This window comes from Mirounga leonina, unplaced genomic scaffold, assembly GCF_011800145.1.
Source record: "Mirounga leonina isolate KUSES-001 unplaced genomic scaffold, KU_Mleo_1.0 Mir_454, whole genome shotgun sequence".
Classification (NCBI taxonomy): Eukaryota; Metazoa; Chordata; class Mammalia; order Carnivora; family Phocidae; genus Mirounga; species Mirounga leonina.
The window spans coordinates 9361678-9387403 of NW_023270763.1; the positions used below are offsets into that span (position 1 = coordinate 9361678).

At 45.7% G+C, this 25726-nt stretch overlaps 1 protein-coding gene across 2 annotated transcripts; it reads left to right on the forward strand.

Moving 5' to 3' along the window:
• Positions 1-25726, forward strand: FKBP6 (FKBP prolyl isomerase 6). Of its 2 annotated transcripts, XM_034988151.1 has the most exons (9): positions 1-57; positions 151-268; positions 683-772; positions 1741-1943; positions 3172-3291; positions 8775-8969; positions 9073-9182; positions 10742-10834; positions 25685-25726. In XM_034988151.1, the coding sequence occupies exons 1-8, from the start codon at positions 1-3 to the stop codon at positions 10830-10832; spliced, it is 984 nt and encodes a 327-aa protein (XP_034844042.1). In that variant the 3' UTR covers positions 10833-10834; positions 25685-25726. The 2 variants fall into 2 exon arrangements, with proteins under 2 accessions (XP_034844042.1, XP_034844043.1); XM_034988152.1 differs by lacking the exon at positions 25685-25726 and having other exon boundaries at positions 10742-11199.

Sequence of the window (25726 nt, forward strand, 5' to 3'; positions counted from 1 at the left end):
ATGGGGGGCAGCACGCGGAACCCAAGAGTCCTGCAGGGGGACAACGCTTCCGGCCAGGTGAGAGTCTGTGCGCCGCGGAGTCACGGACGTGGGGTGCCGGGGTCGGCGTGCCAGCCGGGGGCTCTGAGGTCTTGTGTCTCTCCCCGCAAGTCTCCGTACCAGAGGTTGAGTCGAAGGATGCTGGACATTTCCGGGGACCGGGGCGTGCTGAAGGACGTCATCCGAGAGGGTGCTGGAGAGCTGGTGACCCCGGATGCTTCCGTGCTAGGTACCATCTGCCTCCCAGCTGGCGAGGCAAAAGTACCAGTCCCCAAGCCTGTTCTGCACCTTAACCTTGGGAGGTGGGGAGGGAAGGTTATGTTTTCAAAAAAGGTAGAACTCGCTTGTTTTGTTAACACTTCGCGTTCTTAAGGGAAACGAGGGAACCCATCTCCCCTTTGCATGAGGCCGCTACGAACAAGGGACATTGAGGCTCACCAGCCAAACTCCTGAAACAGCCAAAGGGCAGGCGTCCAAACATTGAGGCGAAGATTTTTCCTATCACTCTGGGTGGGAGATGGTTTGAACGCATCGAATTCCATCGTTGTTTTTTGTTTTTTGTTTTGTAACAGTGAGATGGAGGTGTGCACGTTCTTGGTATTATTTTCCTTGTACCGTTTTGTTTGTTTGTTTTCTGTCCTAGTGAAATATTCTGGATATCTGGAGCATATGGATAAGCCTTTTGATTCTAATTGCTTTAGGAAAACGCCCCGGCTGATGAAACTTGGAGAGGGTAAGTTGACATGAGCAGCCAGAAAAGCAGGGATTTTTTTGTGGAAACGCTTCAGAGCAGGGAGTCTTTGAGTTGGTTTTTCTGAGGCTGGGTTTTGCTAAACCAGCCCTGTTCGCCTACACATTTCCCATTGAGGCATAGATACTCGGGAGAGAGTTTACCTGGCAAGGTTACCTTTGCATCCTGAGAATTATGGGGCATGTTCATTTGTTAACAACGTTTATCGGGGGCTTAATATCCATAACGCATGGTGAAAACAGAAGATGTGCTCAGATGATTAGAACATCTCAGCTAGAGTAAGGAGATTGAGCACATTCACTGAATTGGATGAGGTCCTGGGAGGTGTAAGTAGTGTTATGGGAGTGCTTAATGAAGGCACAATTGATTCCAGCCGGGAAGATCAGGAAAGGCTTTATGGAGGAGGGGGCATTTAAAATGAGCCTTGAAGTTTGAGTAAGATTTCAGTGAGGATAGAAGCTGGGCCTGGGGTGAGGAAGCAGGAACTTCCTTGCAGGAAGAAGGAACTGTATGAACAGGGGTAGAGAAGCCAGGTTGCTGCAGAGCCCACAGAAGTTGGAGTTTGGGAGACGCCTGGGCGGCTCAGTTGGTTAAGCGACTGCCTGCGGCTCAGGTCATGATCCTGGAGTCCCGGGATCGAGTCCCGCATCGGGCTCCCTGCTCAGCGGGGAGTCTGCTTCTCCCTCTGACCCTCCCCCTTCTCATGTGTTCTCTCTCTCTCTCTCATTCTCGCTCTCTCAAATAAATAAAATCTTTAAAAAAAAAAAAAGTTGGAGTTTGGGAATGGTGGTGGTGGTGGTATTGGGAAACAGACTGAAAAGTGAGTTGGGACCGTAGTGCAGAAGGCTTGGAGTATGATGTGGAAAGATTTGGACTTCAAGGGGGAAGAAATTGATGACATTGGATCAGGATGCTGGGCAAACTTCAAATTCTTTGTGTTCTTCTTCCAGATATTACACTCTGGGGCATGGAGTTGGGCCTTCTGAGCATGAGGAGAGGAGAGCTGGCCAGGTTTCTGTTCAAACCAACCTATGCCTATGGAACGCTGGGCTGCCCTCCTTTGATCCCCCCAAATACCACTGTCCTGTTTGAGATCGAGCTGCTTGACTTCCTGGACTCTGCTGAGTCAGACAAGTTTTGTGCCCTTTCAGCTGTAAGTTCTGGAGCATAGATGTCCATACTTAAAAGAGAGAATGGGTTTGTGTTTTTGGTAATTACCTTTCTCTGATGGTGATCCTCTGCCCCCCATTCCACCCCGGGTCTCCTATGTGGTGGTGGCGGTGGGGGGGTTCCCTTATTTCCTGGTGCATATCCATCTTAGTAATGACTCCTGTGTGTGGGCAGATGAACTAGGCTGAGGTCCAACCTTGGGTTTGTTCTGAACCAGCAGTTTGAGGTGATTTTTAGTCACCCTTTGCCTAGTTCTCCCTGCAAGACCATGAGCATTTGCTTCTCAACATTAAATTTGGTTTCTAGCAAGCATTGGTAGTGGTCGACTAGGGCGAACATATGCTTTATTGTCCAACCTAAAATGCTTGAGAGCAAAGGAGATTATTAATTGGCTGAGATCCCAGGACATCAGGTGTAGACTGGGAAAGTCCCAGGCCCATGGGGGCACATGGCCTCTGTCCCCATAACTTTAAACATTCCCTTGCCTTGTAGCCTTTCACTTAACCCATCACACAGAACTAGGGCTTGTTATCTCTTCAGCAGCCATACACACTCTCACTCATGCTGTCCCACACGAACTGTGTGTGTGGCCTTAGATGTCCACCTAGGTTTATATCTGGATATGATGTCTCCCCCATTAAACTGCCATCGCCTCAAGTGAGGGCCCTTACCTTTTTCTCACCTTTCCACAAAACAGAGGTTCTTGCAAATCCCTGAGGCGCACCTGTGGGGTACTGATTGAGAATCTCTAGGCAGGGATAAGGCCAGGACATTGTGTTTGAAGAGAGGCTCTGTGGGTGATTGACATGTACCCAGGGTACAACTTTGTGGCCAGGAAGACCAGTAGGGTCCCGGGCAGACGAAGACCTGTTAAATGCTTGTTGGATAAATGGTTGTTGTGAGACTTGCTTTCCATGCTTGGCAAGTTCCATCAGTTTCTAATTCTTCAGGGAGCATCTCTGGAAGGACCAAAGGAGTAGACCACTTTTTGGCTCTAGTGTATAAAATGGGACTAGTAATACCTTTAGCTTTTGCTGGGAGCCACAGAGATGACCTCTGCAGGGTCACCAAGCCCAGAGCTTGGCACACACACAGCCACTAAACGAAAGAGCACGATGTGAAGGAGAAAAACTAACATCTATAACAGCACTTGCATCGTGGTGTTGTGGCTTTCAGTTTCTTTGCTGGGTGTCCTTGTCTTTGGTCCTCAGGAGCAACAAGATGAGTTTCCACTTCAGAAGGTCCTAAAAGTGGCAGCTACTGAACGGGAGTTTGGCAACTACCTTTTCCGCCAAAATCGTTTCTATGATGCCAAAGTGAGATATAAGAGGGTAAGGATGCTTTAGAAGTATGAATTTAGACCCTGAAAACATTCTTTTTTTTTTGAAAGTTCTTTTTTTTTTTATTCTTATGTTAATCCCCATACATTACATCATCAGTTCTAGATGAAGTGTTCCATGATTCATTGTTTGGGCGTAACACCCAGTGCTCCATGCAGAATGTGCCCTCCTCAATACCCACCACCAGGCTAACCCATCCTCCCACCCCCCTCCCCTCTAGAACCCTCAGTTTGTTTTTCAGAGTCCATCGTCTCTCATGGTTCGTCTACCCCTCCGATTTCCCCCGCTTCATTCTTTTTTTTTTTTTAAGTTCTTATATGTCCCTATTCTTCACGTGCAGTCCTTAAGAAAAATCTCATTGAGAAAATCTTCCTGCCGGGGATAATGACCAGGCGAGGGGACATGGGATTTGTGTTTGTGTTCTGTGTTTGTGTCTGGATGTGGTTACATGGGTGTGTTCAGATTGTGAAAGTTTGTTGAACTGTTCACTTGTTTTTGTAATTACCTGTATGTGTGTGTGTGTGTGTGTGTATTTCAGTAAAAAGTCTTTAAAAGTTCTCATTCCAGGGGTGCCTGGGTGGCTCAGTCATTAAGCGTCTGCCTTCGGCTCAGGTCATGATCCCAGGGTCCTGGGATTGAGCCCCGCATCAGGCTCCCTGCTCAGCGGGAAGCCTGCTTCTCCCTCTCCCACTCCCCCTGCTTGTGCTCTCTCTCTCACTGTATCTCTCTCTGTCAAATAAATAAATAAAATCTTTAAAAAAAATAAATCAGGGGCGCCTGGGTGGCTCAGTTGGTTAAGCGACTGCCTTCGGCTCAGGTCATGATCCTGGAGTCCCGGGATCGAGTCCCGCGTCGGGCTCCCCACTCAGCGGGGGGTCTGCTTCTCCCTGTGACCCTCTTCCCTCTCGTGCTCTCTATCTCATTCTCTCTCTCAAATAAATAAATAAAATCTTTTAAAAAAAAAAATAAATAAATCAGTTGGTCCTCTACCAACTGATTTTCCATCCCATTTGCCATCTTCATTTCCTGTCTGACAGTGGAGATTTTTCTAGCTATAAGGTGACTCCATTCTCACCAGGCTTCTCATTGTGGTTTGGCTCCTTGCATAGATTATGCTGACAGGAATTCACTGTTTTTGCTTTATGACTCATTCAACAAATATGAGCATTTTCTGTATGCCAAACTCTGCCCTAGGTTCTAGAGGCAAACAGGACAGTTTAGAGTCTAGGAGCATTCTGACTTTGTCTCATTTGTAAAGGGAGCCTCATTCATTCAGGATCTGCATTCAGCTGCAAGCAACAGAATCTTGAAAAATTGTACTTTAAACCAGATTTAGGGGCACCTGGGTGGCTCAGTTGGTTAAGCATCCCCACTCTTGATTTCAGCTCAGGTCATGATCTCAGGGTCATGAGATCGAGCCCTGCGTCAGGCTGCATGGGGTGTGGATTCTGCTTAAGATTCTCTCCCTCCGTCCCTCCCCCGCTCTCAAGCTCATGTTCTAAAATTAATTATTTAATGAAAATAAACCATAATTTAAATTTTTTTTCAAATGAGCAGGGAGGCAGTCCAACGCTGGTACGTCAGTTCTATGAAGCCGTAAAGGAATCCAGATTCCCTCTTTCTGCTCCACTACCCTTAAACATATCCTTTTTTACCCCAAGATGGTCCTGTAGCAAGCATCACATGGTCACCCAGGCAGGAAGAAGGGAGGGGAGAGGAGTCTGGTGTATTTATGTTAAGAGCTTTCCAGAAGTACCCCCTCAGCCAGTGACTTCCTTTTCTATATCACTGGCCAGACCTATATTCAGTGGACCCCAGTAACTGTGTAGGAATCTGGGAACTGTAGTTTAATTTGTATACCACTGCTGTGAATGAACTCAAGGCTCTGCTAGAGGAGGGGGGAGATAGGATTTGGGGTAGGTGGCTCATGGTATTTACGACGTTTCGTTTCTATGCATATGCTCAAGAGACAGGAGAGTGCATGATGAGTGTGTTGTCCTTCGGAATGCTGACGGAATCAAGGTCCTAAACATGAAGGGTACAGGCTTGGGCTCACGGTCGGCTCAAATCACAGATAACTATCAATGTTGTAAGGTTTCTTGAGACAGAGCCTGCTCACACGGGGGAAAAGAATTTTCCAATGAAGAAAGATCAGTTCAGTCCTTCCATCGTTAGTCTCATTTCCCAGGCCCTCTTTAAGTTTGCAGCTTTTTCTGGCATTGTGAGTTGGTACTTGACATGCTTTAGTTGCTGTTTTTAATATCTTCTACTTCTCGTTCTGGAAGGTGGATCTTTAGTTCTCACTAGTGTTTTCCCTCGCTCTCTGGTGTTCTGGTTCAGAGTTCTTGTCCTGGGCTGCCCTGTGATTCTGTTTGTGGACTTCCTGTTGCTTTTTTCCACTTATCCCTTGTGTTGATAGAGTAAGTATATCCGTGCATTTCTAAAAATATTCTTGTACTTACCACATGCTTAACAGTTGGCATAACAGAGTATAGAATTCTAGCATGCAGTCACTATTCGTCAGATTTGAAGAATACTGTTTGATTCTAGCTTTTACAGTTGCTGTGAGGAAGTCTGATGTCTTTTAGGTTCCTGTTCTTTTCTGTGTGACCTTTTCTCTTTTTTCTCTGTAAAGACTTAAGGATCTTTTTTCCTTTGGTGTTAATAAATTTTACAGTGGGGGTTGTGTGTGTTTAAAAATTTGTTGTATTAAGCCCCGGGTGTATCACTTCATTCAGGAAACTTGTCTTCTGGGAAACTTTCTTGAGCTATTTCTTTGATAATTTGCCCTTGTCTCTGTCTTCTCTTTTTGGGGACTCTTTGTTAATTGTTAGGCCTCCTGGATTGAGCTTCTGCTTTCCTTTCTTTTACTCTCGATGTCCATCTTGTTGTCCTCTCTTACTCAGCCCCACTTGTTGGCCAGTTCCGATCGCTGGTTCTGTCCGTTCCTGCGGCTCTGCGCTGGAGGGCCAGCCCCTCGGACGTGGGCCTCCGTTCTCCGGTCATGACTCTGCCATCTGTTCTGACATCTTGGGTTTGCTATCGATCCTTTCATTCTTTGTTCTCGTGGGATTGTGCTTTTCTAAATTCACATTTTAAAGTGTACAGGTGAGTGGTTTTTCATGTATTTGTAAGGTTGTGCATCTATCAACACTAATTCCAGATCATTTCATCACCTCAAAAAAAAAACCCTGTACCTGTTGGCAGTTATATTCCATTCCCCCAACACACCCTGGTAGCCCCTGTTTTACTTTGTTTCTGTGGGTTTGCCTATTCCTGGACATTTTATGTAAACAGAATCATCAAACGTGTGATGCTTTGCGCCTGGCTTCTTTCAGTTGGCAAAATATTCTCAAGGTTCATCCATGTTGTAATGTGTATTCATACTCCATTCTGTCTTAAAATTTTTTATTTTTTAATAACACTAGTGAGAACACTAGTGAGAACTAAATTTGTCTTTTCAGTTATTTTCAGCTATACCATCCAGTGGCATTTAAATGCATTCAGTGTTATGCAGCCATCATCACTACCCATTTCTGGAACTTTTTCCTCATCCCAAACATTGTTTAGTCATTAAACAGTAACTGCCAGTTCTCCCTGCTCCTCCAGCCCCAGTTATCTTCATTCTACTTCATGCCTCTAGGAATTTGTCTGTCTGCCATGGGTACTCCTATGAATGGAATCCTACAGTATTGTCCTTTTGTGATTGGCTTCTTTCACTTAGCATGAGGTTTTCAAGGTTCATCCGTGTTGTAGCATATACCAAACTTCATTCATTTTAAGGCTGAGCAGTATATTGTGTGGATCCTACTGTGTTTTGTTCATCAGTTGGTCGACATTTGGATTGCTTCCTCTTTTTGGCTACTGTGAATAATGTTGCTTTTTACATTGGTGTACAAGGTCTTGTGTAGACCCAGATTTTCATTTTTCTTGGGTTTGTACCTAGGAGTGCAAGTGCTGGGTCATGTAGTAACTCCCATGTTTAACTTTTTGAAATACTGCCAAACCGTTTTCCATAGTGGCCGCAACACTTTACTTTCCCACCAACAGTACGAGGGTTCCAATTACTCCACATCATCACCAACACTTATTTTCCATCTTTCAAATTATAGCCATCCTAGTGGGTATGAAGCAGTATCTTATTAAGTTTGATTTGCATTTCCCAATAACTAATGTGTTGATTGGCTATTTGTATGTCATCTTTGGAGAAATGTCAGTTCATATTCTTTACCCATTTTTAATTGGGTTTTCTGTCTTTTTATTCTTATAAAAGTTCTTTATATTGTCTGGATACTAGATTTTTTTAAAAATATGATTTACAAATACTTTCTCCCATTCTGCGGGTTTTGTTTTTACATTCTTTTTCTTTTCAGGAATGTATGAATGTCTTTTTATTTAAAGATACAGAATTATCTGTAGGTATGGACCATTAATTGTGTTATCAGCTTAAACCAGTAAGTAATGGCTATAGTGATTTTTCTTCAGTCATTTTCTTGATAATGTCCTTTGAAACACGGAAGTTTTTACTTTTGAAGTCCAGTTTATTCTTTTGGTGATGTGTGCTTTTCACGTAATATCTAAGAAACCATTGTCTAATTCAAAGTCATGAAGATTTACACGTCAAGGTTTCTTCTGAGAGTCTTACAGTTTAGCTTCTACGTTTAGGTCTATGATCCATTTTGTTAACTTGTGTTTGTAGCTTGAAGTGGGAATCCAACCTCACTCTTTTGCGTGTTGACGTCCAGTTGTCGCAGCACCTTTTTTTGAAAAGACTACTTTTTTCCTGTTGAATGGGGCTGGTTCCCTTGTTGAAAAATCAGTTGACTACAGAAGTATGGGTTCATTTCTGGACTCTCAGTCTGCATTGTCAATTCTATTCTGTTGATCTATGTGTGTCCTTATGCTATTACCACACTGGCTTTGCTGCTGTAGCTTTGTCATAAGCTTTGAAATTTGGAAGTGTGAGTCTTCCATTTTCTCTTTGTAAATACTGTTTTGGCTCCTTGGCATCCCTTGAATTTGCATGTGAATCTTCAGGTCAGCTTGACCATTTCTGCAAAAAAGGCTATTGAAATTTTGGTAGTGGTTGCTTTGAATCTGTAGATCAATTGGGGAATATTGCCTTAACTATATTAAGTCCTTTGAGCCATGAATATGGGATGTGTTTCTATTTATTTATATCTTCTTTAATGTCTTCAACAGTATTTTGTAGTTTTCAATATTCAATTCTTACACTTTAAATTTATTGTGACTTCTCTTCATGCTGTTGTAAATGGAGTGGTTTTCTTCATTTTTGGATTGTTTATTGCTGGAGTATAGACCTACAACTACCTCTCATATATTGATATTATGTCCTGCAACTTGTTGAGCTCATTTTTTTTAACCTCTAATTTTTTTTTTTTTTTTTGATTCTTCAGGCTTTCAATAGTAAGATTATGTGCTTCCTCTTGACTACCTGTTTTCCATCTCCACAGGCCTTGTTGCTTCTCCACCGACGATCAGCACCCCCTGAAGAGCAGCATCTGGTGGCAGCAGCCAAGCTTCTTCTTCTCCTTAACCTGTCCTTTACGTACCTGAAGCTGGAGCGACCTACCACAGCCTTGCGCTATGGAGAACAAGCTCTGATCATCGACCGGAAGAATGCTAAGGCCCTCTTCCGGTGTGGACAGGTGTGTTGGAGGCCAGGGACTTGAGAACGAATGCCCAGGAAAAGATAGTGAAAAAATGCTGTCTTTCCTAACCAAGTGTGTTTTTAAAACTAACCTTTGACAGGCCTGTCTACTCATGACTGAGTATCAGAAGGCCCGAAATTTTCTAGTCCGAGCCCAGCAGGAACAGCCCTTCAATCATGACATCAATAATGAGCTGAAGAAACTGGCCAGGTGAGACCTGTTTGCAGGAGTACAAACCAAAGAAAGAGGCGAGTGCCATGGCTGGGGTTCTGGTGTCTCCACCTGGGTAAAGGACTGTTTGGGAATGTTGCCCAGCATGTGTTGGGAGGCAGCGCCCCCTAGAGCTGACTTTGTGAAGTGCTAAACCAACAGCTTCCTCCAGACTACAAGTCTGTTCCCCACTTCCTACCCCCAAAGTAAGCACCTTAAAACAGGTGGGCCAGTGTAATTTTTAAAAAGGGCCTTGTTCTTCAGCTACTCCTCCCTACTTGCCATCAATTGAAAACCAGTGTTCTTAACAGATGGCAGAAAGTTGTCTTACAGATCCTGTTTGGTCTGCAATGCATCTTTCAGGTCTGACTCCTATGCATAGGGTGACTTTCTTGTTACCCAAGTAAAATCTGTACCAGTGTTTCAGTAATACAACATTTTGTGATTATAGACGTCGTTTTCAAAGTTTTCTACAATGACTATATTGGCATATAAATAGTCTGTAATTCCAACACCTCATAATCTATCCACTGTCTTTTTAGGTGGTTTGTTTTGTTTTGTTTTGTTTTTGTTCTTCTGTATTGCTCCTGTTGACATTAAACATTTACTCTAGATTGCTAGTTAAAGCTTTTGATGTTAAAAAAGTCTGAGGTGTGTGCACCTCTTATACTTAGATCCATTTGTTATATTTCAGGCCTTCTAGGACTGTCCAGCAATTTCCTTTTTTTTTTTTTTTCCTGAAATGATTTTTATTTTATTTTATTTCATTTTTATTTTTATTTAAAGATTTTATTTATTTATTCATGAGAGACAGAGAGAGAGAGAGAGAGGCAGAGGGAGAAGCAGGCTCCCAAGGAGCAGGGAGCCCGATGCGGGACTCGATCCCAGGACCCTGGGATCATGACCTGAGCCGAAGGCAGACGCTTAACCATCTGAGCCACCCAGGCGCCCGAAATGATTTTTATTTTAAAACTACCTTATTTTTAAGTAATCTCTATACCCAGTGTGGGGCTCAAACTTACAACCCCAGGATCAGAGTTGCATGCTCTACCAACTGAGCCAGCCAGGCATCCCCCTTTTCTGGTTTTTAAAAGTATCCTGTCAGTCCCACCTAGGGTACCAAAAATAATTTTTAAGAGAAGTATCCTGTCAGGATACTTATAAGTTAGATGTAGAAATTTTGGAATCTGACCATTCTTTAGCAAAGAAATCTGAAGATAATTTAGAAGCCACGGAGTATGAGGCCACTTGGCAAGACGCTCAGCCTGGCAGCCCTTATAAAGTGGCTCCCAGCCTTTAAGGCTGCAGTCTTTTCAGGTTGTGGGCTTTCTGTCCAAGGGCTTCTTGAACAGCCTCTGAGGTAGAGGTTTACTGTTACGGTCCCCTCTGAGGGGAGTTTCCTGGCTCCCCTACCTCCAGCATGGCTTCTCCATCCCCTCCTAATTCACTTCAGGACCTGCTGAATTTTCAGTATTTCTGGACCTGAGTGTGGTATTCCAACCACCAGATGTCACCTCCTGCAAAGACAGACTTTAACTAGTGTATGTTTCTGTCTCCAGCTATTACAGGGACTACACAGATAAAGAGAAAGAGATGTGTCACCGAATGTTCGCTCCTTATGATAACGGCTCTACAGTAGGAGAAAATTGAAGGTAATCAAAGGGCTGAAGCATAATAGGCTTCAGGATTTTGTCCAACACATGGAAGGTTGGTTGTTCTCCTCAGTCCACTATTGAATAGTGGCTGTCTACAATTGAGCATAGATGGGAGGAGTCGAAAGTTCCTTGTGGAGTGCACATACCACGGGCCTTCTCGTGAAGAAGATCAGGGAGAAGATTGCAAAGTGCACCCAGAACTGAGGTTAAATTGATAGGTTTGGGAGGTTATTAAGCTTTAAAATTAAAAACTTCTCCGTTTTATGTTAACCTCTCCCTCACGGGAGCTTGGAACATGAAGCTGTGAGTATAGTCATTAATGTGGTGGTTTATCTGGGCTTTGAAATGAAGAGGAATGCCTTTCTTAATCTGTTTTTCCTGAAAGCCTCCAACATCACTTTACAATGAACACATTGTTAACGAAGACAAAATCCAGATGTTGAGGGGCAGGGATGGGCCAGGACTCTTAGGTTCTGCTTACTGTTAGTCCAAGAGATTGGAAGGTGTTAGAACCACCGGGGATCAGAACCTAGCCTTCCAGCTGCAACAGACGCCCTGTGGTCTAGCAGCCATAGGGTTAAGGTTTCCCCGGGAGTTCACGAGCGGACTCTCTAGTCTGGTTTACTATTACTTAAGAAAATTAATGGAAACAAAATCACCTGCCTTCAACACCTGCTTAGCTGGGTAGATAACTCTGCTCTCTTGGGAGAAGTTAAACAAGGAGCAACAAGAAAACAGCTGCCGAATGGGCTCATGGTAATAAATCTCCCCTTTGTTGCTACCTACATCTCTCTACAAAAGAGGTTGGAGAGAAGGCGGCAGTGAAAAGGCCTATTCATCCCAGACATTTTCACAAGTGATCTAAAAACTGCTGTTCTCAGCCCTGTCAAAAACAACCGGTCGGTATCAGAAGTTAACGTTGCCTTTATCATGGACTCTGACCCTGTGACCCTGGCCTTCAGGTCTTTCGGGGACATTGGAGTATTTGTAGGTCTTCTGAACGGAGACGTGAGCCAGAGGACTTCTCCTGTTTGGCAGCTGTTGATGTGCAGCAGGAAGGGAGGTTTGCTGGCTTCTTACCAGACATTTTGGACTGTCATCTGGCATGTCCTGCCATTTTGCAAAGACCCAGTTCTTCCACAGTCCATCCTGGAAACAGATCTGGGAAAATCCAGCAGGGCAGCTACTTCTTGTCGTCTCTACTCTCCCCTCCTCCTGCCCTTTCTCTGTCTCCAAGGCATTTTGGACCTGATGAGTTTTTAGATGGTTTCCCAGATATTCCTATGTCTTGGGTGTTTTGTCAAATTACCAATGACTGTGTTTCGGTCTAAAATAGCCATTATTATTCTACTCCCACTGCTGTTGAGATTGTAACATATTTTGGCTTCTGGGTCTTTGGTGTTCTCTCTGCTACGCTCTTTTTCTGTTGTACTTGTGACTAGTCAGTTACTTAAAATGTCCAAGTTTTCAGATTCTTTTTTGACAACCTAGTTTTGACAAAATTTGTTATTTTCCAAGATGTTAAATCCTAGTGATCTGTCTTCATCTTGTTTTCCAAGATGTTGAGCCTTCTGGTAGAATGAGTGTTCTCTCAATTATGTTCTCGAAGCTCCTGGTCATAACAGACTACATTTTGTGAGATCAGAGACCACGTCTTTTTTTTGTCTTTGTATTTTCTAGCATCTGAAACCATGCCCAGCACATGACGGGCACTCAGTAAATGTTGGTTGGATCAAGTGTAAAATAGCTGAAATGCTAGACCAGCCTCTTTGAAACCATATCCTCCAGGCTGGCTCTCATATTGGCTGTCAGGACACTCGTCCTTGCCAGTGACAGAAACCTGTCTTCAGCTAGCATCAGCTAAAAAAGAGATTTGCTAAAGGGATTTGGGGAGCTCGCAGAATCAGTTATTGAACAGCCAGGCCTTGGGCAGGTGGAGACCTGCAGCTCTGAAGGCCTCGAGGACCTCATCCCATCTCTGCTGCATGCTCTCCCACCGTAAAGCGTGAACAGGGGTCCCTTCCACAGCCTTTCTATTTGAGAGCGAACTCTTCCCTACCCCATACCTCCCTCTTCTTCCTGTACCAGCCAGGGCTCCAGTTTGAAAAATCCCAAAGCAGGACTTTGGCCTGTTTGGGTGTATAGAGACCCATGAGTGGCACCCCTTCCTAGCACCACATAGCAGGGACGTGGGGAGCAATGACGAGTAAGAAGGCCGCTTGTCCCAGAGAGCAAGGGGAGGAAGAGGGGGAAAACTCTGCTGAGCCCAGCCTCAAAGAAGGGCAGCACTGGGCACAGGTGTGAGCGGTGGGGAGAAGACCAGGAATTCAGAGCTGAGGTCCGTTGTGGATCACCCAGCATTTCAGTCTTCTTTGGAGTGTGGGCTGTGCTCTGTAGGTTTCAGAGGAGGGGAAAGATGTGATCTTTCCAGCTCATGTTAGCAGGTTCTGAAGGGGGGCAGGGGAAGGGCACATTGGAAGGGCAGGTGGCAGGTATTGGAGAGGCAATGACAGCCTGGAGTTAAACACACGAGCAGGAATGGAAAGGAGGCAGGAGCATGAAGCCTCCCATCTGGAAAGGCTGGGAGGGAGCTTTCTGTCAGTAGGATTCTAGTACCAAGTGGGAATTTGGCTGGAGGAGGAAGAGGACCATAATGCCAAAGGCTCTACAGGATGACCTGTGGGCAGTGGAAGAAGGGACTAAAGCTGTTCTGGAGAAGAGAAGCTTTAAGGGGGCAGTGGGGGGACAGAATTGGAAGTTCAGAGGTGATCCTGGTACACACCAGGAGTGATGGGGAAAGCTTCCTGGAGAAGGCAGAACTTGAGCGAGTTTACAAGGTTAACTCGTAGGTTTGGATAGACCGAGGAGACTCCCCGACCCGCCATCTTACCTAGGCATGGTTTTAATGTACTTGGCTTTCGGTTTGTCTTACTTTTTTTCTAGATTGTTTTGGTAGCATTATTTACTGTTTATTCATTTTTTTCATAGTTTAATTTTGATCAAACTATTTATTAAACATATTCAATGTGTCAGGTACTCTTAACATGTTTTACGTGGATAAATTCAATATTTCTAGAACATAGGTGTCCTCTCCGTTTTATAAACGATGAGTTCGACGTGAAGAGGCTAACCTGCCACAGTTACGTAGCTAGTAAGTGAAAGAGCCAGAGTCAAATCTGGAGCCACACATTGGAAAAAAAAAATACTAAAGCATTTACCAAAGGAAACCGATTTTAACTTCTGTTTCTCCTGGGGATTGTTCCACGTAACTAGATATTCCGTATTCTACGTAGCTAAATGTTATGTTTATACTGCGATTTCTTGATTTTTTTTTTTTGGTCAGTTTTGGACTTTTATCGGTTGACTTCTTGTGATATGATACAATACCATTTCTTTCCTCCTTTATAGTTAGGTCACTGTTCTCAGCCCCTGTTAGATTATTGTAATGAAAATATTACAGTGATGTTTCTGATTTCATAAGCTAAAGACAGTATTTTCTCTGCTCCACTTTATGATGAGACTGTTACTAACTGAAAAGCCAATGCTGTGTTGTTGTTGTTTTTTTAAGATTTTATTTATTTATTTGACAGAGAGAGACACAGCGAGAGAGGGAACACAAGCAGGGGGAGTGGGAGAGGGAGAAGCAGGCTTCCCGCCAAGCAGGGAGCCCAGTGCGGGGCTCGATCCCAGGACCCCAAGATCATGACCTGAGCCAAAGGCAGGACGTTTAACGAATGAGCCACCGAGGCGCCCCTTTTAAGAGCTTTTGTTTTTCCTACAATTTCAAACTGCGTTTGTTTTTGTTTCTTGAACTGTTTGCTTTTATCCTTACCTCTTCAAAAACTGTGTGGTACCATTTAGTCAATGACTCTCCTTTCTTCTCAGGGTTCTTTCTCTTAGAAATGTCCTGTTTTATATAACAGTCTATACAGAGTGTCCCATAGGCTGATGCATAGCTGCCATTCTGGGATTTTGTTTTTCTCCTGGGTCGAATCCACTGTCTACTGGATCTCTTTTCTTGGTTTACTTCCTTCTTCTGATATTCTCAAGTAACATCCAAAAACTGGATATAGAAGAGATAAATTTTTCACCTCCTTATATGTCCAACTCACACTTGATTACAGACACATAGCTGGGTATAGATTTTAGAGTGAAAAGAACCCCCTCCCCACTTACAGCCTATCCCCCAGTTGAAAGCTCCCTTCCTCATTAGAAACTCTCCCCCTTTTAGGACTTGCCCCCCAGTTAGTTCTGTCCCCCTGCCCAGACCCCATTTAAAAGATCTCTGCTCTCAAACTGTGCCTCCCTCTACACCTAGCCCTCACAGCTCTCCCCTCAGACCTCACCCCACCCCCAAATGGCTCTCCTGTCTGTACTCCTCTCCCTTCTCAGAGCTCCTCCTCAGCAACTCCAGATGTTGGTAAAAGTATATCTCTTTATTTTTACCTTCTCTAAAATTTCACAGTAGTGTGTCCAGGTACCCCCAGAAGCTCAAGTCCTTTATATAGGCACCTTAATTCTAGAGGTTCAGGTTCTTGAGAGCTAAGCAATTCCAGATTTCTTTAATGAAATTTTCCTCCCTTTTTCCCCCCCCTCTTCTCTTGTTCTAGGACTCCTGTTCGTTGGATGTTGGACCTTCTGCAGGGATTCTTTATGTCCTTTATGTCTCTTTTAAGTTTTCTCTCCTCCTCCCTCACCCTCCAGGGAAACATACCACATCTTCCATCTCTTTCTTGTTGGCTTTTTTCATTTCAGCAGTCAAATATTGAAACCACAAGATCTTTCCCAATTTCCCTTTTTCATAGTATCCCACGTTCCCCCTACACACACACTTTTGTATTATGAAAAATCTCAAACTTCGACAAGTAGAATAATGATTCTCCCGTGTATTCAGCCATTAGGTTTAACAGTTACCAACATAAAGCCAATGTTTCCATCTCTGACCCCACACATTTCCTCCCTACCCCTAGCACTGTCAGGTTAATTGGAAGTGGATCCCAGTAATGCTATCATTTCATCCACAGGATTTCCCATTTCCCTATGTATCTCTAGAAGCTAAGGACCATTCTTGTACATTGTCTCTTGTTCTCTGAAATGTTTATTTTTCTGCCTGTTTGCTTTGACCTTTCTCTTTCCCATATTGCAGACTTTCCACAAATAGTTGGTGTTTTCTTGGTTGCCTATTCACATTTAAAAATGTAGCAGTTGAGGGGCGCCTGGGTGGCTCAGTCATTAAGCGTCTGCCTTCGGCTCAGGTCATGATGCCAGGGTTCTGGGATCAAGCCCCGCATCGGGCTCCCTGCTCCGCAGGAAGCCTGCTTCTCCCTCTCCCACTCCCCCTGCTTGTGTTCCCTCTCTTGCTGTGTCTCTCTTTGCCAAATAAATAAATAAAATTTTTTTTAAAAAATGTAGCAGTTGAAAAATTGGTCAGGAGTTCTTATACACGGGCAGGGTATCCACTCCTCCTTCTTAAGGCTGAGCAGGTGGGAACCAATCAAAATGTTTCAGGATCCTCTGCACTGGGTACCAACTCTTATAGTGGCTTCCCCAGTTTTTCCCCAGGTGGATTTTCCCCCCCTGAAATAGTGGATACAAGTGCTATGTCATCTTAATCTGTATATCCCCAATTTCTAGTGAGGTTGAGCAGCTTTTTGTGTGTTTATTGGCCATCTATATTCTTTATGCGAACTGCCTGTTGACCTCCTTTGCCTACTCTTCTCTTGGGTCTTTTTAAGTATTGATTTGTAAGAACCCTTTTTCATGTGAAGGATGTTAATTAAATGTTTTGTAAGTTCAAATCTCTTCTTCCAGCTGTTTTGAGTATGTATATAGTTACACAGGTCACTGTTTCTGTATGGTTTTTGGAATTCCTATTATGCTTATGTTTGACCTGTGGGAGTAAGCCAAGGTCTGTAGTGAGTGAACAGGAGTGCTCGGGGTGAAGGGTTTTCAACAGTTCTTCCTAGAGTCTGAGCATTATTCCAGGTCTGCAACGCTTCACACTATTCACAAGCCCATTAATCTTCGCAACATTTCTGAGGGAGAAATTATTGTTTCCACTTTGCAGATTTGGGAAGGAATGAAGCTCAGAGAATTAGACCCTTCCTGTGGAGGTCTTTATGCTTATGTATGAACAACTGTGACCATTTTCATTGGATTTGAAATTTAAACCCCAGATGAAATCTGAAGCTTTAAGTATATTCAGCAGCTTTTTTCAGTTGGAGTGTTACCACTGGGTGCCCCTGGATTTTTCTCCCTCTCTTAGGTATTTAGGAGTTTCTCCCTTTTTCTCAGCTTTCCATACTTAAGCTGAAGCCTTTGAGCTGTAGAATTAAGAGGACTGAGCCATGTTGCATGAGCAGCCTCAGGAAAAGAGTATTTTTTTTTTTTAAGATTTTATTTATGTGAGAGAGAGAGAAACAGCATGAGAGGGGAGAGGGTCAGAGGGAGAAGCAGACTCCCCGCTGAGCAGGAAGCCCGATGTGGGGCTCGATCCCAGGACTCCGGGATCATGACCTGAGCCGAAGGCAGTCGCTTAACCAACTGAGCCACCCAGGCGCCCAGGAAAAGAGTATCTTAACAGATTTTTTTTTAAATGTTGTCTCAGGGAACCTGGGTGGCTCAGTCAGTTAAGCGACCAACTCTTGATTTCAGCTCAGGTCATGATCTCCACGGGTCAAGAGATCAAGCCCCACGTTGGGCTCTGCACCCAGCATGGAGTCTGCTTGTCCCTCTCCCTCTGCTCCTTCCCCCCCCCCCTCCCATGCACATGTTCTCTCTCTCAAATAAATTAAAAAGAAATAAATAAAAATAAGAAATGTTTTCTGGGAAGCCAGAGAAGTTCCTCGGAGGCTCAGGTGGGAATAAAGGCCACGCTGCAGAGAGTACATTCTTAGTAGCTGAAATTCTGAGATTTAATCCTGGTTCAGAGAGTCGGCCGGAAGTGAGCACTAAAGCAGCAGGCCCCACAGAACTTGATGCCAACGCTGAAGCTAGAGGTGTCCTCTGGGGTCAGGGGTTCCCTTGTTCCAAAATAGCCTTCCTGTGTCCGGGCTGGACTGGTCATTTGCCAGGAAAACCCTGGGAGGCAATCATTGTTTCCCCACAGCATGTGACTGGATCTAGATGGGGAATTTATTTGAATCCCCGCTCTTCCCAAAGAGATTAAGAAGAAATTCTCAAATCTACTCTTAAGTCTATAAAGACATTTCATGTCTCCAGTAAGATTTGTCTGAGTCCTAAACAAATAATAAGGTATTTTTGTAATTTTATATATCATTAATTCGTCAGATTTTCTTTCTCTGAATCTTCACTTTTTTTTTTCTCTTCAAAATGTAGTTGTATTTTCTCAAGGGTAACTGGGCCGGGCAGGCATTCTCTTGTTGTCAGATGAGGACCATGTCGTTTTTCAGGCAAACTGTTAGACACGGTCCCTTGATCTTTTGAAGATCTGTGAAATGCCTTTTCTCCCAGCTCAGGAGGGATCCTTGAAGTCCTCCCTTTGTTGTGTGACTATAAATAGCTCCACTGAGGTTGGCACCTTTTCATTGTGCCCCTTCCTGGGAAAACATTTCCCCTGGCAGGGTTTTTGGCCCTTTCACCTCTCTTCACATCCTCTCTTGGCAGCTGTAATGGGCCCCAGACCTGCTTCCTCCTAAGGTTTCCTTCAGTGGATTCTGTGTTTGTTGTGGTAAGGAATCAGTGAGGGCGACTTAATTAAATTTCAGGAGATAACTAGGTTCCTTTTTCTAATTTTCAAAATCTGCAATTATGGAAGTGCCCTTTACCATTCATCACGGGCTTGAGAAACGGGAAATGTGGCTCCTCTATCTTCACTCCGTTACTGTGACCCTGGCCAAGTCCATTAATCCCTCTGGGCTTCCGTTGCATCATTAAATACAAACCTGGTTTTGAAATGAAGGTGGCAGTTGGGTGGCACTTTTTACCTCTTTGACCATATACCCTGCTGCCTTCACCATGGCACTGTGGCACCCGAGGGCCATGAGCTCTGACAGTGGTCATTGGAGGACGTGCAGCAGGGCTGTGTGGTGGGTCCTGGCCACCCCCACTGGGGGGAGGGCCCGGCAGTGCTCTCTGGATCAGTTTAAGCCTAGAAAGCCTGGGCTTGGGGGACCACTCAGAGAGCTTGACAGCATTCCCCAGCAGGTAGGGAAGATCACTGAATAGCCCCCGATGCATGCCAGCAGTGAGAAGTGGAGGGATGTAGCCGAGGGGAGGGCCAGGTTGCTGAGCCGGACGACCGCCAGGCGGAGGCCAACCCTGGACAGCATAGTAAGGGTCCGTGTGGAGCCAGAGAACCAGGACCAGGGTGGGGAGCGGCAGATGAAGGAGGGCCCAGCAGTGAGGGTCCACTTTGAACAGTTGCGTGGCAGGAGCAGGAGAGACGCATTGGAGGAGGACCTTACAGGCCAGAACATCACATCAGAGTATGAATGGGCTAGGGCTCCTTCTCACATTCTTCTCTTCAGTTGAATCACTCGAGATACCCAGACTAGGTTCTTCCAATTGGCTGAGTAATGTGTTTTAAGAAAGAACCAGTTAAGAGAACAGCTTCAGAGAGGGGCTATGAATTTTCACCTTTATGGACAGTGTTTGTGCATTTTCTGGGATTTTGAAGAGGGATCTGCAGCTCTCGTCAATTTTTTCAAAGACCCACTGTTGCCGACGTTCCTCATAGATGCCGCTCAAGGCTGACGGTCGGTCGTTCACTCTGGTTCCCTGTCATGGCCCTAGAGGGAAGTGCTCTGGACGGCGCTGGGAGACAGGGCGGGGCTGGCACCAGACTCCGTGGGAACCCTGCTCACCCTGCCCGGCTGGCCCCAGGGCTTTGTACTCGGGTCTCCAGCATCAACATTCTGGGCTCTGCAGCCTCCGGCTCAGGCTTCCAGGATTACATCACTTCTTGGGCTTCTCTGTTACACTTTCACACTCTTCTTTGATTACTGCTCGCTATTATGTGCAATTATTGTAGACACCGATCATATCCTTGCTGGAGTTCCGATTTCACATTGGCTGCCTTTTCTCCAGGCCTGGGTATGTCCTCTTCGGAAGCCACTTGTTTAGTATTCATATATTCAGCGGGAGTCTGCCTGTTGGAACTTGGTCTGTGTTCCCTGCCTAAGTCTGGCTGCTTTTGTCTTTGTAGGTCTCCAGGCTTATCTTTCCTTGAGCCGTGGAGACATGATGACCTTTTTCTCTGACTGCACCTCAGTGTGCTACGAGAATTGGATTTGCAAAATGTGAACTTTTCCATTTTGATACCTTTTCTTTTATGCTAAAGTGTTACTTCTTATTGGTTCCAATTTGAAAATTCAACTAACTGAATCTCCTAAAATGATCCTTTGGTTATCTGATCCTTTGGTTATCTCTACCATCAGCGTTCCTGGGAACATCTTTGTGCTGAGTGAATATTGATCACAGGATTTATGTGTCAAGTCATTTCATGGAACACAGACTAGATTGAAACATTTTTTTCTTTTTTCAGTTGATTATTATTAAGCTTTTCCTTGAGATTTTCAAACCTAAAGGTAGAAAAGGCCGGCATGCCGATCTGCCCATGTATGCATTACCTGTCTGACAATTATCAGCATTCTGCACTTCAGTGCTTTCTACCCACCCCACCCCCACAACTTTTTGTCAGTATTTAAATTATAAAATGCTATATGCTTACAGTTTAAAAAAAAGAGGGGGTGAAGTATAAAGCTCCCAGTCCCCAAGCCCACTCTCCAGAGGTAACCACTGTTGAGGTTTTATGTGCATCCTTCCTGCAGGGTTTATTGTGAATATTTGAGAATGTGGGTGTATATGCAATCTTCCCCACAAATAGAATCCTATATTTTGTACCATACTGTGTTCAAATACATTTTGGGGGCACCTGACTGGCTCAATCAGAAGAGCATGTGACTCTTGACCTTGGGGTCCATGAGTTCAAGCTGCACATTGGACATAGAGATTGCTTAAAGTACATAAATAAAATTTAAATACATTTTGGGTGATCTCTAAGTTAACACTCAAAGAACTACCACCTCATTTTTAAAAAACGATGAGTTAGGGGCGCTTGGGTGGCTCAGTCAGTTAAGCGTCTGCCTTCAGCTCAGGTCATGGTCTCAGGGTCCTGGGATCAAGTCCTGCACCAGGCTCCTTGCTCAGTGGGGAGCCTGCTTCTCCCTCTCCCTCAGCCCCTCCCCCTGCTTGTGCGCGTGTGCTCTCTCTCTCTCTCTGACAAATAAAATCTTAAAAAAAAACGAGTAGCATTCCATCTTAGGAGGGTATTACAGTATTCTTTTTCCCATGAAAAAGAGCACAAGTAGTGGGGAAGGGGCAGAGGCAGAAGGAGAAGCAGACTCCCAGCTGAGCAGGGAGGGGAGCCTGATGTGGGGCTCGATCCCAGGACCCCAGGATCATGACCTAGGCCAAAGCAGATGCTTAACCCACTGAGCCACCCAGGTGCCCGGTTTTACAATATTATTAACTGTAGCAGGAGGCCTTGTAGTTACTGTCCCCACACCTGAGCTTTCTGTGACACTTAACTAAATGTATCCTTGAGTTGTGATCTGTATTTCTTCAACTGAACTAGGTATTGCTAAATTGATCTCTTCAGTGGCTATAGCAATTATGTCCCCTCTGGTAGCATCTGAGAGATTCTGTCCCATAGCTTTGCTGTCATTTCTGTTGTTAGTTTAATCTTTGCCAGTTTGGTGCATCTGAGAGGGGATCTCATTAGAATTAGCATGTCCCTGGTCAAGCAACTTTACAGTCAGGTGTCCTTTCTATAAATATTGCCTGTTTCTGTGTAACCAAACACGTTTGTGAATTTTTTAGTTTTTTGATAGTTCTGTCACATTAGTTGGTCAGTTGCTTTCCTGATGTTCTAGGTATATGATCATCATATCCAAATATTTCTACCAGTTGCATTTCTTATTTTACTCAGAGCCCATCAAAACATGTGGGCTAGTGCTTCCAGAAGTGTTGAAAATGAAGACAGCCCTGAGCACCCGCATCTTTCCTGGCTGTGATGGGACTGCCACTCTCCACTCGTAGGCATGATGTGAACTTCGGGCTGAGACAGTCGTCTTTTCATCATGTTAAGGAAAGGTTTTTATTAAAAGCTTCTATCAGGAGTGATTGGTAGCAGACGCCTTCCTGTCACAAAGATAAGCTTTTTTTTTTTTTACCCTTTGACCTGCTGTTAATGTTTTTATAATACTGAATCTTTGATGTGGCAGGGATAGAAATATTGTGCATTTTTAATTGGTTGCTTTGGGAGAGCAGAAGAGGTACACAAAAGAACAGTTCCTTCCCTAAGAAAGCACATCTCTAGGACATTGTTTAATGAAAGACCTTGAAACTTAGTAGAAGAGTTTGAAGTAAAAGGAGACCAAATTTGCTCCTCCTCCCAGGTTAATAGGCAGCTTGATGCCTGAGAGGGTGGAGTGTGGGGGACTTTTGGACTTGGGAAGGAAGCAAAAGGAGAGCCCGAAAGCCCCATTGAAGGGGGTGCGGACAAGCCTAAGCATAACCTTGTGGATGGGGGGGGCTCCCCAGCTGGGTGTGCTAAGGCGGCCAGCTTTGCCCAGGCTCCAGGCGCTGATGCTCCCATTTCTGTGGACTAGAGCAGAAGTGCCGCTACCTGTGGGAGGGGCCCCGTCGTGCCTTTCTGATGTTTGAATTTGTGTAGGGAAGCTTCTCCTCATTTGCTTATTGTCTATTTACATTTCTCCATAACTAGCAAGAAATGTCTGTGTCCTTCTAGTATTTAAAAAAAAAGATTATTGGGGCGCCTGGGTGGCTCAGATGGCTAAGCGTCTGCCTTCGGCTCAGGTCATGATCCCAGAGTCCTGGGATCGAGCCCCGCATCGGGCTCCTGGCTCAGCGGGGAGCCTGCTTCTCCTTCTCCCTCTCTCTCTGCTCATGCTCTCTCTCTCTCTGTGTCTCAAATGAATAAATAAAGTCTTAAAAAAAAACACACACACACACAAAAAAAGATTATTTATTTGAGAGAGAGAGCAGGAGAGGGAGAAACAGGCTCCCCACTGAGCAGGGAGCCCCATGTGGGGCTCGACCCCAGGACCCTGGAATCATGACCTGATCCAAAGGCAGACACCTAACCAGCTGAGCCACCCAGGCGCCCTTAGATCTTTATTTTTTTTTTAAAGATTTTATTTATTTATTTGACAGAGAGCGAGAGAGGGAACACAAGCAGGGGGAGTGGGAGAGGGAGAAGCAGGCTTCCCGCCGAGCAGGGAGCCCGATGCGGGGCTTGATCCCAGGACCCTGGGATCGTGACCTGAGCCGAAGGCAGATGCTTAATAGCTGAGCCACCCAGGCGCCCCTAGATCTGTATTTTTTATTCAAATGCCTGAATAGTTGAACCAGAGCACCTGGCTGCCTTGGTCAGTAGAGCGTGCCACTCTTGATCTCAGGGTTGTGGGTTCGAGCCCCATTGGGGTGCAGAGATGATTATTTTTTCAAGATTTTATTTTTAAATAATTATACCAAAATTTCTGTTTATGGACTTAAAATACCATATATGATACCTGAAGCAAAGGGTTCACATCTATACAGGGTAAATTAACTCCTTCACTTTAACAATAGAATGACTCTTGTTTGTGTGACAAACAGGTAGCATTAGTGGTGGAATGACTTAATCATGCTCCATGATGCTCCGGTGAGTCTCCCTCTCCCGTTACTGACTCTGGGGCTTGAGCTCGGTCTTGATTCACCGGTAGGTTCTGAGCCTGAACATTGCAAATCCTGCTGGGCCTCAAGCTGGACAGCAGTTGCCAGTGATCAGAAGCAATGTCAAATTGGTTTTGGCACCAGGGCTGGCCATTTCTCGGGGTGATTGCATCAGAGATCCTGCCAATAATCAGGAGATTACTGCCAGCGTGTTGTTTCTCCAGGACTTTGCTTGGGGTTGGACAGGCAGGTGCTTTTGATGATTCCGCCGTCATGCATCCTGTGTGGTCATACCCCCATCCTCTCCTTGTCCGGTCGCCCAGCAGAGTACAGCAAATGCTTCCCACGTCAGTGGCTGTGGGCAGGGGATCTCACTCTAGTCAGGCAGGTGAGTGGACTGTTGACTGGAGCCCACATGTGGCCCGTCCAGTGCGATGGCCTTAGAATGGTTGCACTTACATGGCAGCTTGGGTTCGTGGAGGAATAAATGGGACGTGAGGTGCTGCCCAACGGAGAGTGAAGATGCCAGTCTCCAAAGGCCTGGACCAGGAACCTGGCACCACCTCGCAGCGGCCACCTCGGGGTGCTGGGCAGAGTAGCCCGAGAGCCCAGCTTAGAGGGGACTGCTCTCCCCACTGCTCTTCTTATGCCCCTGCAGTCTCTTCCCCGCAAAGCAGCCAGACTCACCTTTCTTTTCTTAAAAAGTTGTTTCTCTGCTCAGAACTCCCAGTGGTGCACCTGAAAGTCCTGCCCGAGGGCTCCGTGGCCCCAGTGACTTGGCGCCTGGTGCCAGTCCAGTGTCGCGGTCTTTCTTCCCCTTGCTCACTCCATCCCAGCCATGCCGTGTCTCGGACTCCCGGCCTTTGCATCCGTGTTCCTGTAGCCTGGAAAGCCCTTCTCCTGGCTGTTCACAGAGCTCCATCTGCGTAAATGTCCCCTCAGAGAGGTCTTCGCGTTACTTCATGTCGAAGAGCACCGTGCATCATTCTGCATCCCCGTAGCCTGCTTGTTTTTTTATAGCACTTAGATTTGTGTGTTTATTCATCTCTTTATCCCACTAAAAATGAGTTCCATAAGAGCGGTGCCTTTGAGATTTGTAAGTTGAATTTTATAGGTGCCATATTTTTCTGTAGTTTCTGACGAAGGCCAGCCAACAAAGGCTTCACGAGCCGAGTGCCGTAGTCCTTACAGGCACAGAAAGCACTCCACGTAGATTTAGGCGAGAAGCCACATCAACTACTTGAGGAGGGGGCGTTGGCCTTCCCCCTTCCCCCTCCCGCCTTGGATTGTAGCCACCGGCTGCTACAGCTGCCCCCCGGGGGCGGGGGGGTGCGCAGGCAAGGTCCCCTCCCCTGAGACCGCCGCTGCGCGTGAAGGAAGAAGTGTCCATGCTCGCACCTCTGTTCCAGCAGCGCTGGGAAAGCCGCCAGCCCACTCGTGCGGCGGCACCTGCGTGAGGCTCGAAGCACGGGTTCGGGACAGAGGGACACAGAGCGGAGGCGGTGGCCCCCAGGACTTGAACGGTGGAGCTCTGTCTCTCCGCACCAGTGTGCGTGTCGTCTGTCCGGCAGCGTGACGCCGCTTGTGCCCGGAGCTGCCTGGGACAGGTTCCCCCGGGCTCCTGGTTTGGTTGCATCCCGAGCAGCTCGTGCTGCCCCAGTTTGTGCGGCAGGTGCTGGTGGTTGCCGGTTGAAAAGCAGCTACTGCAAGCATTCGGCTGTTTGGGGGGGGCGTTTCACATCTTTAAATGGCTAAGGAAGTGTCACTCCTTGGGGAACAGTCGAGAAATTGCAATGAATAAAGCTCTGCCTGCGTTCAAAAATTAGTCTTTTCTTTTGGGGCCTCATCTGAAAAATGAAGTTGAGCTGGATGATCTTAGGGTCCTTTCTGTTCTGATCTTTGGAGACTGTCCTGTGTTTTTGATCTGAACTTTCAGAGCCACCACGTTAATCAGCTACCGTCTCCCAGAACCCATCCAGTAGGGGCCGCTGTCCCCCGGTCCTGCCCAGTGCGGTCACCGCAGACCCAGGGCCGGCTTTGGCTCTCGGACGCGTGGCCGTGGCCGCACGTGGCTCCTCCAGATTGTGATTGCTCTGCGTCGGGCAGCTGAGTCCTGTTGCGTTTCTAACTGCTGTGTTTGATTCCTAGATTCTTCAACTAAACTACAGACGAGAGTGGCCGGGCTGCTGG

Excerpts from the sequence above, each read along its gene's own strand:
- FKBP6 (XM_034988151.1), top strand. The coding sequence starts at position 1 with ATGGGGGGCAGCACGCGGAACCCAAGAGTCCTGCAGGGGGACAACGCT. Across the intron at positions 3,292-8,774 it reads CCAAAGTGAGATATAAGAGG|GCCTTGTTGCTTCTCCACCG; the intron begins GTAAGGATGCTT and ends CCATCTCCACAG. Across the intron at positions 8,970-9,072 it reads CCCTCTTCCGGTGTGGACAG|GCCTGTCTACTCATGACTGA; the intron begins GTGTGTTGGAGG and ends AACCTTTGACAG.